General features: G+C 32.7%; 7 protein-coding genes across 7 annotated transcripts; 3 read left to right on the plus strand and 4 right to left on the minus strand.

Moving 5' to 3' along the window:
- Window positions 1-34: 34 nt before the first annotated feature.
- NGG1 (histone acetyltransferase NGG1) lies at window positions 35-2,803 on the minus strand (the record flags this gene model as incomplete). The annotated part of the gene is made up of 1 exon (XM_064859109.1): window positions 35-2,803. The coding sequence occupies one exon, from the start codon at window positions 2,801-2,803 to the stop codon at window positions 35-37; it is 2,769 nt and encodes a 922-aa protein (XP_064713918.1).
- Window positions 2,804-3,823: 1,020 nt separating this feature from the next.
- On the plus strand, window positions 3,824-4,795 carry RSM24 (mitochondrial 37S ribosomal protein mS35 RSM24; the record flags this gene model as incomplete). The annotated part of the gene is made up of 1 exon (XM_064859110.1): window positions 3,824-4,795. One exon carries the CDS (start codon window positions 3,824-3,826, stop codon window positions 4,793-4,795), a length of 972 nt encoding a protein of 323 aa, XP_064713919.1.
- Window positions 4,796-5,258: 463 nt separating this feature from the next.
- On the minus strand, window positions 5,259-6,011 carry HMO1 (Hmo1p; the record flags this gene model as incomplete). Its single annotated transcript, XM_064859111.1, has 1 exon — window positions 5,259-6,011. The coding sequence occupies one exon, from the start codon at window positions 6,009-6,011 to the stop codon at window positions 5,259-5,261; it is 753 nt and encodes a 250-aa protein (XP_064713920.1).
- Window positions 6,012-6,956: 945 nt separating this feature from the next.
- Window positions 6,957-8,348, minus strand: DFG5 (putative mannan endo-1,6-alpha-mannosidase; the record flags this gene model as incomplete). The annotated part of the gene is made up of 1 exon (XM_064859112.1): window positions 6,957-8,348. One exon carries the CDS (start codon window positions 8,346-8,348, stop codon window positions 6,957-6,959), a length of 1,392 nt encoding a protein of 463 aa, XP_064713921.1.
- A 592-nt stretch (window positions 8,349-8,940) lies between these two features.
- On the minus strand, window positions 8,941-9,717 carry TAF9 (chromatin modification protein; the record flags this gene model as incomplete). Its single annotated transcript, XM_064859113.1, has 1 exon — window positions 8,941-9,717. The coding sequence occupies one exon, from the start codon at window positions 9,715-9,717 to the stop codon at window positions 8,941-8,943; it is 777 nt and encodes a 258-aa protein (XP_064713922.1).
- Window positions 9,718-10,502: 785 nt separating this feature from the next.
- On the plus strand, window positions 10,503-10,952 carry MBF1 (multiprotein-bridging factor 1; the record flags this gene model as incomplete). The annotated part of the gene is made up of 1 exon (XM_064859114.1): window positions 10,503-10,952. One exon carries the CDS (start codon window positions 10,503-10,505, stop codon window positions 10,950-10,952), a length of 450 nt encoding a protein of 149 aa, XP_064713923.1.
- A 775-nt stretch (window positions 10,953-11,727) lies between these two features.
- On the plus strand, window positions 11,728-12,945 carry RNA1 (GTPase-activating protein RNA1; the record flags this gene model as incomplete). Its single annotated transcript, XM_064859115.1, has 1 exon — window positions 11,728-12,945. The coding sequence occupies one exon, from the start codon at window positions 11,728-11,730 to the stop codon at window positions 12,943-12,945; it is 1,218 nt and encodes a 405-aa protein (XP_064713924.1).
- Between the last annotated feature and the right edge of the window lie 125 nt (window positions 12,946-13,070).

A 13,070-nucleotide genomic window follows, 5' to 3' on the forward strand; every position in this document is an offset into this window, starting at 1 on the left:
ATTTATGGAATTTCTTTTCTTTTTTTCTTATGACTTATGTCTCTGTTAATTCACCTTCCTTGTTGTCATTATTCTGTTCAAAAACATCGCCTTCCCCATCCTCATAATCATCTTCTTGATCTAAATCTTTGAATACAGATTCTTTTGGTATACGTTTCATGATTTCTGGTTTGTCAAAAATAGGTCCTATCTTTGATATCCATCTTTGTCTCTTATCTAATAACGCTTTCAAACTTGAGTTCGCAGCTTTCTGTTGAGCCAACTGGGATGCAGATATATTACTAGTGTAATTGCCAGAACCACCGTTACCACCATCACCCCCGTGTAAATGGCCATTACCACCACTCGTCGACGCTGAACTGTGGTGTCTCTTCTTTTTCTTTGGTGCTCTGATTCTCTTCACATATGCTTGATCTATCTGTTTATCTAAATCATCAAGAATGGATAAGTATTCTTGCCATGCTAATGCCCTTTCCAACAAAGGCTTCAATATTTCTTTTCTTCTTTGATTACGCCTTGTCACGCTCTTTAGTGTAGATTGTAATTCTCTAAGTTCTGCTGAGATCTCATCATCTTCTCTACCCGTAATCCAATCTGGATCCTCATTGTTAGGACTATTTTCATCCTTTGGTAAATTCATATATATACCAACATATTTCAATTCTCTTTTCAATCTTTCTTCAAATGTTGGATAATCTAAATTAATACTATTAATATTCCAATCAGATGTATTTGGTAAAGTATTCGTAGTGCCCCCACCCAATGGGATCTCCTTCATTACAATAGGTGAATATTGATTATTTTTAGACAACAAATTGGAATGTAGTTCATCCTTAATACTAATAGCAGGTGAAGTCTGCATGCTCGAAGACAAATCTTCCCCATCCTGTGATTGAGTCGGTGTGTTTATATCGTCTGCAAACTCAGTCTTTACTGTCGATTCATTGTTCTCTTCTCCTCTAATCTCAGAGTCCCTTTCATCTCGTAAAATTGCAGATAATAATCTCGACAATAGAGGACCACATGAGATTTCTTCACTTTCTAACATGCTATCGTTCAGACTTGATGCACTTTTCTTTGGTAAGATACTGGTTAAGTCTTCTGAAGGTGCAGTTAGTAGATTTCCTGCAGTTTTGGAATCCTCCTTTAACCAAACTTTCGTGTAAAGTGGTCCTAATTTAGGGATTACAAAAGGTGTGACATTGGGGTCATAATTTTTATCTATTTGTATGTTAGAGGGAATAACATACTTACTCTCTAAAAATTTGATGTCCTCATCATTAAGTGGTCTCAAAAAATTATCAACAAATGCTAAGAATGTGTTATATTGGATTTGATTAGATGGCTTGGGGCAGGAAAAATCTTTATCTGGTATAACCCCTGGTAAGTACTCTTTTAGATCGTTTGTTGGATAACTAGCCACATTGTATTTCTTCTTTAAATATTCTTCACCTGTGCTTTCCAATCCTTCCTCGGTGTAAAGACCAAGATCTTTAGCCGCCTTTGGCAATGTTTGAGAAACAACAAATTCTGATTTAGGATTCTTTAACCTTGTATCACGTTCAATTGAATACGGCGTTGAAACACTAGATTCCAGTGTACCAACATCTATTGACGAATGTTTTTCATTTTCCAAAGAAATATTATCATTAGAAGTGATATCAGTGGTTGAAGGTGTTTGTATGTCTTTGTTATTGTTGGATGATGGTAATGTTAACAATTCTGATCGTATAGTAGTAGCAATAGTAGTAACGGTAGAAGAAGACGAAAAAGAAGAAGTAGCTTTTGAGTTAGCATTATAATCCTTTAATTTAATCTTCTTTGTATCCGGTCCATCAAGTTGAGTAGAACCATGTGATATATCTGCAAATTCATCTGGTAGATCCCTTTTATTATCATTTTCGACTTTATTTGAAACATTATCTATAGGTGAGACTCTTTGCGATAATCTATTATTTTGACCTTGTGATATTAAAATACTCTCCTTTACATTATCATTTGGGGTACTAGAATCCGTATTAACTTCTACAGATTTGGAAGAATCAAGAGGACTATTTTGTTTATTTGGTAAGTTTTCTTTTTGTTCTGAAATCTCATCTTTGACAGATTTATTCTCTATATCTAATGATTGCTGTACAGTTGGCGATTTTTTATTTTCACCATTTTCTTGTAATGTAGAAGTCATCATATCGTCTGTTATATTTTTCAGTAATTCTAGTTTCTTCTGCTGTTCTATTTTGTTTTGTAAATTAGAATCCCTTTTGTTACTCTCTCCCTTTCCTGTGATTTTATTTAAAGCTATATTTCTAATTTGGACCTGTCGTATTGCTTCCATTGTATCGTTATCCTCTTTAGTTATCTGAGTTAACAGATCATTCAATGCAGTTAGTCTGTCCTTCAAATTTATCAAAGTTTGTTTATTATCAGGTAGTGTCTTAACATTGGCTCCCTTTAACATTCCAGTATCTTTATCGAATGACAAATTTAATATAGATAATATAGAAGAAAGTATACTAGTAGGACTATTCAAATTTGTTACAGTAAAATCAGAAGGTTTAGTGGTATTATTCTCATTATTACTGCTGCCATTTTCACTATTTGTATCATTATTAACTGCACTTCTGTTATTATTTTTGCTATTAGTACCATTGCTACTGAGTTTTTTCTTATTTGGACTTGTACTTCTACGGGATGATGGCATAGAAGAATTTGATGTGGAAGCAGAATGTCTGTCCATAGACAGGGACATCATTTTAGCTTTAGGACCCTTTGGTAATTTCCCCCTTCTATTTTGTCTCGGCATAATTAAACTCGGGATCTTATACTAACTTGAATATTTATATTTAAAAATACAGGTTTGACAGTTCTACCAATAACCCAATTGAATGAATGACCCACAATTTATGAGATCACTTGTCCTTACTTAACTAGATTGACTAATTCTCTAAAGTGACAAATATATTATTTTATAAATAGTGATAATAGATAAAAAATATTATATTATATGTATGTAATATAATTTATTGGTTTTTTTTTTACTACTTATATTACTTAATATTGTTTTTTTTTCACTTATCCAGGTAACTTTTTGGTATAATTTTAATAATCTTGCAAAATGGTATGAAGATACCTAATTAACAATTAAACAAGGTATATATATATATATATCTGTGTGTGTGTGTGTGTGTGTGTGTGTGTGTGTGTGTGTGTGTGTGTGTGTGTATGCTTATCACAAAACGATAAGACAAAATAATTAAAATCAAATAGTAAATAGATTGACAGTCTAGATTTCCCTTATTTTTTTTTTACGTAACTACTTGCATACATTGACCATGTCATCTGTAAAAAAAAAGTCTAAATTGTTTATTCCACTTGTTTTTTTTTTTCGTTCTTCGCAATATTTTTTTATTTATTGATCTTTTTCTTTTTTTTATTTTCATCAACAGAAAGAGGAAAAAAAAATAGAACGTCAAAATAAAGTGTCCCTGCAAGTTTCGAACAGCAGAAGAAAAAAAATAAAAACAACAAAAAAAAAGCGCTAGTACGATTCGAACCGGGAAATGTTTTGTTGACACATATATAGAGTTTTGAAGATTTTTCATTAATTGGGGAACAGAAGTTGAGGATTTGGATTGTTGAAGGGGAGAGAAAAGAATGAGAAAGATCAAAAGTTGATAAATACAATCACCATTTTTGCAGTGGATATAGTCTTGTAACAATATTTATACAAATAAGGTCCCAGAGGAGCATAAAAAGAAAAAAATAGATCACTTGATTTTTTACTATTGTCGATAGAGATAAGAACTAGATCGGATCAATAAAAATGTTATCAACAGTGAGAAGTGGTTTCCAAATTTATTCTCGCGTGATTTTTCAATCAAGATCTGGTGTCAGTTTGATGTGTCGTAATAATAGTACCACTACTAATAACTCTATTTCTTCCAATTTATTCTTATCACCAAGCCAATGGAAGGGATTGCCACCGCAGATTATTATTCAGTTGCATGAAGAAAGAAAGTTCAAACTGGGTCCAAATTACCAACCAAATGTAGATGAATTAGATGCATTATACACCACTGGTGATTTTACGGGCAAATCTAAAGCTGAAATTAAACAAATATATCAATCACATTGGTTTCGAAATTTGTCAAAGAATGGTAAAAATAGAAAAAGACAAGTTAAAGTGAAAAAACATAGTGTCAATGAGTTAAAATATGGGTTAAGACCATTCCAGTTCGATGATTTACCTACTCCTGTACAAGATGAATTGGAAACTAAAGGTGAAGAGAGATTTTATCGTAGGATTGCAGCTTATGAACTTCCATTGTTAGTCAAGTACAGACAAGAATATAAGCCGGTGGACACAAAGGAGAATCCAATAACTTATAGATACACGACTTATTTAGGTGAAGAACATCCAAATTCTAAGAAAGTGGTGTTAAGTTGTCAAACCAGTCAATTGGGTCTCAATGAAAAACAGTTACACAAGTTTAGACTGCTAGCGAGAACAAGATACAATTATGAAACTGATGAATTTAAAATGTCTAGTGAAAGATTTAATGAACCACTACAAAATGCGCGCTATTTACATGATATCTTACAGAAATTAGTCAATGAAGCTAAAGATTTATCAAAGGAAACGTTCGAAGATATCCCATTAGATAAAAGACATGTTATGGCACAAAATTTACGTAAGAAGAAGGGTGTCAAATCTTTTAAATTCCCTGAAGAATGGAATAGACCACAAGATGCGCCAAAGAAGAAAGTTAACATTCTAAAGGAAATTTTCGAATGAAAATTAATAGGCATATATACATTTATACATACATATTTACTTATCTATTGTATTACATTTCTTGTAAATAATATAAATTCATTGATAAGACATGTATGAGAAAAAGATAATCGTTAAATTAAACAGTTTATATATATATATACATATATTTAATGAAATACCTTATTATGTTTACAATTATATATATTATATTATTTAGACAAAAAGGAAAATTGTTACATATTTAATTAATTAACGTTGTTTTTGTTTTTGTTTTTGTTTTTATTTTTTTTATTGTTATTAGATACATATACGGAATAACCGAATAGAATAAGGAAACATCATTAGATCATCATATATAGACTTTGCATCTGATAAGGTGCAAGGACAAAAATTGAAGAAAAGTATACATATCTAGAGAAAGATAATAAGAAAAAAAAAAAAGATAAAAAAAACACACTCACAAAAACTCTTTAGATTGTTTTTATTCATAAGATTTATCCTTCTTTTTATCCTTCTTCTTCTTCTTCTTCTTCTTTTCGCTGCTCATAGGATCATCTTCACGTTGTCTTTTAGAATCATCGATGGAAGAATCCTCTTGAGATGCAACAGAAAGATCAAAAGGGATTGGCACCGGAGCATGGCTTGGACCGTCCAATGAGGGTAAAATCCCATTCTTCTTATTCTCCAAATATTCGGATTTAGCCTTTTGATAGTTTTCCAATTCAACATTGTAAGCTTGTTTCCATTTTTCCTTCTCAGCATCACTTAGCTCTTTCCATTTCTTTGAAATCTCCTGGGTGATCTCAGTGGATGATAATGGTGGTAACCCAGCCTTAGCCCTAGCATCACGTAACTCTTGACGAACATAAGCAGAGTATGCAAAGAAGACAGTCAATGGTTTCTTAGGAGCATTTGGATCACGCTCCACTTTTTTTTTGGCTGGTTTGGTAGCGGGTACAGATGTAGACGAGACTATTTCTTTGTCATCTTCACTTGGATTGATTAATTCATTAGTGATGGAATGGAATTGGTTGGTAGCACCAGTTAAAGTTTGTAAAGATTCAGTTAAAGTAGTGAATGCATCAATTTTTTCTTCTTCGTCTTCGTCAATGTTGTTATAGAATTCAATGACAGAAGAAGCTGTTTGGTTAGCAGCTCTAGATAATTCGAATAATGAGGCTACCAAGGAGTCCTTAGCGGCCTTTAATTTTGTGGAGGCATCGACGCTAGTCATTTCTTTATTTGAAAAGCTAACTATATGTTATGATCTAGTCAGAGGGACAGTAGTGATTACGCAAAAGAAGGGAAAACAAAAAAAAGGACTGTTTTAGAAATGAACTACAATTACAGTTACTACCAATTGACAACAACCACAGAACTAACTAGCAAGCTAACAGACTAGCTAAGTAACTAACCAACAGTTTTGCTCAGTACTGCTACTGGCAGGTAGAAAAGAGTTCACCAGGTTTCTTTAACCTTCCTTCTAGCCCAGGGAAGAACAAAAAGTGGCTTCTAGGCAGAGCACAGTTGTCTACAACTGTTTGGAAAGAAGAAAGAAGAAAAAGGAAAACTTTGTCTTGCCAACGGGGCAAAACTACGACGACGACGACAAGAAAGAAAAAACAAAAAAAAAAAGGAAAATAATTGGGTTTTTCCCCGATACATCCGTACACCACATATGTGACGTATAATGTGACAGTAGTATTTTTTGTTTAGGGTTTGTCCAGGGTTTGCTTAGGGCTTGTCATGTATTTTCTTTTTATCTTCTTTGTAGATTCTTCTAGATTAACTCTCATGAATAGCCTGACCTTCTAGCTGTGTACCATTTGTACGTACATACGTTTGCATTAAAATGACTACATATTAGAAAGCTGGTATAAGTCTTGTTCTTTTACAAATAGAGTCTACTTAATCCACCACCATTTTCTCTCTGTATATTATGCTAATACGAGACGATTGAATATCTTTTGTATAGATAATCGGTCCATATATATTCGGTAAGTTTAATTACTAGCAATCTTGTTATTTTGGTGTAACGAAGCCGCATATATATATATATATATTTACTTATTTAATAATTAATAGAATATAAATAGTAAAATTAGTAGAAACAAACAGATAAGAAAAAAAATGCAAAGTGAGTAAAAAAAAATCAAAAAAATAAAAAAAGACAAAGACATTAAAATATCATCCACACTGCACCACCTAATAGAACTGCCAATATGATTGCTGTAATTATAGCAGCCCCCGCTCTATCCCCACCTGTAATATTTAATTTGTTCTGTAAAACATTTGTCGTTGTTGTGTTCAGACCTGCATTGGCATCTCCTACTGATGAACCACCGGTATATTGTGTGTACAATGCAGGTCTATCATGGATTAATAAACTCTGTATCGCTTCCAAAGCACACATCTGTTCACCAAGACCATAAACACCATCCCATGCCTTCTTTTGCCAATCTAAACCACACGTATGCCCATCAGTACCACCAGAACATGATAATGCAGCAGCTTCTGCAGTAGTCTTCATCAATGCATCGATGGTGGGTGCAGTCTCAGGCACTAACATACTTGTAAATGATAACATTCTGGAAAAGATACTCTTGAATGATCTTTGATCATTGTTGCAGTTCCCACTATTCTGGCATGCACTCTCATACATAATACCATCCTCGAAGAAATATTTTACTGCACCTGCTAACAATTTATTTACACGGTTTTCCCATACTGTAGATCCATTTGTGGCATTGTACATAAAGGCCGCACCACCGAGGACAACTCCATGGTTATATGACCATTCTATGGTCGTAATATCTGTACAATTGCCTTCAATCGAGGCACCATCATAAACATTACCATTATCTTGGCCATCAAGAACCACAAAACCCACAGATGTTAACCAATCAAAGACGGTTGAAGCCACTTCTAAATATGTGGTATTGGTAGTATATCTGCCCAACCTTGCAGCTAACTGGAACAGACATCCATTAGAGATAGTGTTTTTATAATTGTAACCGGAATTCCACGTGAAAATTTGCCATCTCAACCCACCACCACAATGTGTTTTGTCCCAACGAGCCCACATCGTATTAAACACAGCTTGACTTAACGCTAACCAGCCTGGCACGCCTTCTTTATCTGGTGCTGTGAAATTCCTTTCCACTGCATCTATAATAGTAAGTCCCCAAATACATTGATCATCATTCCCTTCCACCATGGTCTGGTTCAATGGCATATAGTCATAATCTGGCCCAGTTTGAGCTATAAAAGCATCCATTAAGATCGATTTATAAGTATCATTTTGACAAAGAAACCAATTCTCCAACATTCCACCAAAGGCTTCACCTGCTTCCCACCAATAGTAAGGTGGTTGGAACATCCCTACAGTACCACCGTACCTAGTCCCCAAATAATAATCCATCATACCTTGTTGGATCAAGGCTGTAGCGTTGCAAATAGAAGCTTTGTCTGTAACATTTAAAATGATGGCCTGATTTACATGAAATAACGAAAGAAATAATATTAGAAACGCTGACAATGATGAATACATGGAATTTACATTCATTAACATATAGAGATGTGTATGTGTATGTTTATGTTTATATGGGTTTAGGTAATGTATTTCAATTTACAGTTATTCAGATATGTATTAAAAGTTATCAATAATGATAATAGTGATGATGGTAATAATGATAGATATCGACAAAGGATGTTTGATGATATATAAAAATATTTCTTGTTTCACAAGGTTCTGATATAATTATTTTATTTATCCCTCCATAGTTCTATAAATAAATATCTATTTTTTTTTTTTAGAGAATTTGAATTATGTACAAAAAAAAAAATCTGTTGAAAAATGACATAACAGGGTTATCCCTGACAGTGAAAGATACATAAAAAGAGGCTTTTCATTGATCGTATTGTACGTTGTGTGTTCATCATAGGAGCATCCTCTATCTATATAGTTGCCACAATGTCGCTAACAACAATCACAAATGTAATCTGATATATATATATATATATACACTGGCATCTCCATTTATAGTGTGTCGTGATGGTAGAGTATGTAATTTTATTCTCTCTCTTCTTCTTTTGTTTTTTTCTGTTTTTTTCTGTTTTTTTCTATTTTTATCTTTTTAACTCTCTTTTTAATTATTTTTATGTTATCTACTTGTTTGTTTATTTTGATTAATCCCCCATTCCTTTGCAGTTAAACAATACTTCTCTGGCGGTAATCTAACACCCCATGACCCCATTACTTGTGGTAATGGCTTCTTATTTCTTTCACTTGCCAACTTTAACAATAACTCCTTTGGTGCAGTGGGTTTAAATTGGTACTGCGTTCTAGATGCAATGGCTAGCCGTATGTCTTCTATAGTTAATTGGTCTGGTGCCAGATTAGAACTGCTGTTACTTGTATTAGTCGAAGTTGTATTGGATGTATTAGTGTTAGAAGTTGTTATTGTTGTTGTAGCAGTGGCGGTAACAGTGCTTGTGGTTGCAGTTGTGGCAGAATTGCTATTAGTATTACTACTATTTGTTTTAGAATCAGCATTTGCGTCAGTAGTGTTGGAAGTAGTAGTGGCAGCAGTAGCAGTATCTCTGCCGTCAGTATTTCCAGAGGCATTATTATCAGCAGCAATACTACTCTTCTTATTGCTATCTATATTTGATTCTTTATTACTAGTAGTATTCACAGGAGTATTATCCTCTACTAAATTATTCATTTTGTATTCATTGTATATCATAGCATCTTTTAATACACCTTTAGTGTACCTGTAAGCAAAATCCATTAATTGCAAGGGCACTTTTTCTTCATATTGATGAATAGCTTGGGATGCCAACAAAAGATGTAGAAGACGAACATCACGTGGTGTATCAATATCCATGGATGTATCCACATCCATATCCTTATTCATAGATTGCTCTGATGTGGTCATTATATTTGAATGTGAATGGTATTAAACACTTAAGCAGATTTCGTGATGTAGTTTGGTTTTTTCTAAATTTCCTCAATCTCCCTAACCTCTAGTATGTCAGTGAATAGACAAATAAGCACCTAGCCGTTTACGACGGTCGCTACTATCGAACTAAAAATGACTGCATGTTTTCTACTCATCCATCATCTTTTCTTTAAACCAATTTTACAATCTTCTTATTTCTTTTTTTTTTTTTTTATTTCTTTTCCATCTTTTTTCAATTTTAATCAGAAAAAGGGAAAACAAACAAAAACTCCATCAAAAACACTTAGGGCTACAGAACTTTTTCAATACAGCCCTAAAAATACACTGTAGGTCATTAAAAGAAAAAGCGGAAAAATTATATATGAAATAAATTCGTATGGAATGACCGATTTGGCAAAATTATTTCTTTTTTTCTCATTTAACAACGATTTTTTTCTTTTCTTTTCTTTGGAAGAAAAAGAACAAAAAAGAAAAAAAAATCCAAAAGTTCTCGGAGGCAAAAAAAAAAACTTGTTAATTAAGGCTTTTGAACTAAAGGAGTAAGACACAATTAAAAAGCAAGATAATTTACTAATTTACTTCAAAGACACACATATATATATATATATATGTATATGTATATGTATATGTATATATATATGTATATGTATATGTATGGACAGTTTTATCCTTTTATCATAAATAACGGTCAACTTGTTTAATTAAGGGAAAGCAAAATATAGCAAAACACAAACAAAACAAAAAGCATAACAAAATAAAAAATGTCTGACTGGGATTCTCATACAATTATTGGTCAAAAAGTTAGAACTGGTGGTGGTGGTCCAAGAGTACAAGTTGCCAGAACTGCCGGTCAAATCAATGCTGCCAAAAGACAAGGTTTGGTTCTATCGGTAGATAAGAAATACGGTACAGCCAACTCCAAAGGTGACCCAGAAGGTCAAAGATTGACCCGTGTGGATCGTGAAACTGATATTGTTAAGCCAAAGAAATTGGATGCTAATGTCGGTAAAACCATTGCCCGTGTAAGAACCGAGAAGAAAATGTCTCAAAAGGAACTGGCTACCAAGATCAATGAAAAACCAACCGTGATTAACGATTATGAATCTGCTAGAGCTATTCCAAACCAACAAGTGTTGGCTAAATTGGAAAGAGCCTTGGGTGTTAAACTAAGAGGTAAAAATATTGGTGAACCATTATTCAAGAAGAAATAAATCCCCTTTTGCATAGGTAGGTAATGTTATATCTATCGTAGTTTTAATCAAAACAATTTTATGTTTCTTTCTTTTTTTTATTTTTCACACTTATATATGTTATATATACCTTTTTGGTTTACTTTAACGTTGTCGTAATATTGTCATGGTTTTTTAAACGATTTCTTTTAATATAATCCACACACACATATATATATTTATATGTGTGTATATAGTCGTTATTTTTTTTTATTTTTTTTTTTTTTTACTTGTTTATTTTTACTTTACATTATTATTATAGTTCGAGAAGAACCTACTTTCAAATGCCATCAATGCAAACCAATCATTGGCATCAAATAAGAACGTCTTGCCAATATATTTTACCTCAACATACCTTTTTGTGTAGTAGATGTACTATTTGTTTCATTTAATATGAGGTTTACTATATGGCCACGTGAGAGATGAGAAAATGGGTGTGAGGTATGGGTTTGTTGGATTTAGACCATCTGTTTTCCTCGAAGGCTTCTTCTTTCTGAAAGTTTCATTTTGGATGGAAAATTTTCTTTTCGAAACAACATCAGAGGTTATGGATGTTAGACTGGATATTCAAAGAAGAGGAGAGAAGATAGGTTGTCTTAAACATTTGTTACTGGATAGTTGAATTTATTTTGTTAGTCTTTTTTTTATTTTTTCTTTTTTTTAGGTCTGGGTACTTCCCTATTACTTTTCCATCTGATTGCCTCCCCATCTCACTGCTCATCCCTCACTGAACTAATTGATTCATAAAACCAAAACAATGTCTCTTCTACCATTTAAAACAGACTACTTAGAAAATGAAGTCTTTTCCATTTCAGGCAAAGCCTTGAAGTTGACTACAAAGGAGGATATTCAACCAATTTTAGAGGATCTATTGAAATTGGATAAAGTCACTAAAATTGATGTCTCTGGTAACACAATCAGTACTGAAGCTTCTTTAGCTCTAGCTGAATGTATAAAAAATAATGAAAAAATATATAAAAATGTAGTCGAGGTTGATTTTGCTGATTTATACACTTCAAGGTTGGTAGACGAAGTTGTAAAATCTTTAGAATATTTATTGCCTGCATTTTTAAAGTGTCATAACTTGAAAATTGTCAATTTGTCTGATAATGCATTTGGTTTAAGAACTATTGATTCTTTAGAAAATTATATTGCCAATGCTGTTCATTTGGAACATTTAATTCTGTCCAATAATGGTATGGGTCCATTTGCTGGTGAAAGAATAGGTAAAGCTCTTTTCAAGCTGGCACAAAATAAAAAACAAGAAAAGTTACCATTATTGAAAACTTTCATCTGTGGTAGAAATAGATTGGAGAATGGATCTTCCCTATACTTGGCTTTAGGATTAAAGAGTCATGGTAAAGAATTACAAACTATTAAATTGTACCAAAATGGTATTAGACCAATCGGTATTATGACACTTATTGAATATGGGTTCAAATACTGTCAAAATTTAGAAATTTTGGATTTACAAGATAACACTTTCACCATCGTAGCGTCCTTGAAATTAGCTGAATATTTACCAATATGGAAGGATACCCTTGTTGAATTGAATTTGAATGATTGTTTATTAAAACCTAAGGGTTCTAACTCTATCTTAAAAGTACTAAATTCTCATGTCTTCCAAAGTTTAAACAAATTGAAATTGGAATATAACGAAATCGAACAAGAATCTGTTGAGAATTACTTGTTGAAGGCTCTTGAAGATGAAAAGTTACCTTCTTTGAAAAAATTGGAATTGAATGGTAATAGACTAGACGAAGATTCTGAAGCTGTTGATCTTTTACAAGGTATGTTTGAAGATATAGAATTAGATGATTTGGAAGAAGTTGACAGTGAAGATGAGGAAGAGGAACGTGAAGACGAAGATGAAAATGAAAAATTCGAAGAAATTGATATTGAATCCTTGGAAAAAGAATTATCTGAATTGTCAGTAGATCAATTATCCCAGGAATTGTCTAACACTAAGATTTGAATAGACTTGAAAGTGCAAATAAATATCTATTTGCAAAGGAAAAATAAAAAATGGTGCAGATAAAGCATACAGACTTATTTAAATGAATGTGTGAAGACTAAGGTATACATGTTAATGCTTTTTGT

Source organism: Arxiozyma heterogenica (genome assembly GCF_036370985.1).
Source record: "Arxiozyma heterogenica strain weizmannii chromosome Unknown scaffold_21, whole genome shotgun sequence".
Lineage (NCBI taxonomy): Eukaryota > Fungi > Ascomycota > Saccharomycetes > Saccharomycetales > Saccharomycetaceae > Arxiozyma > Arxiozyma heterogenica.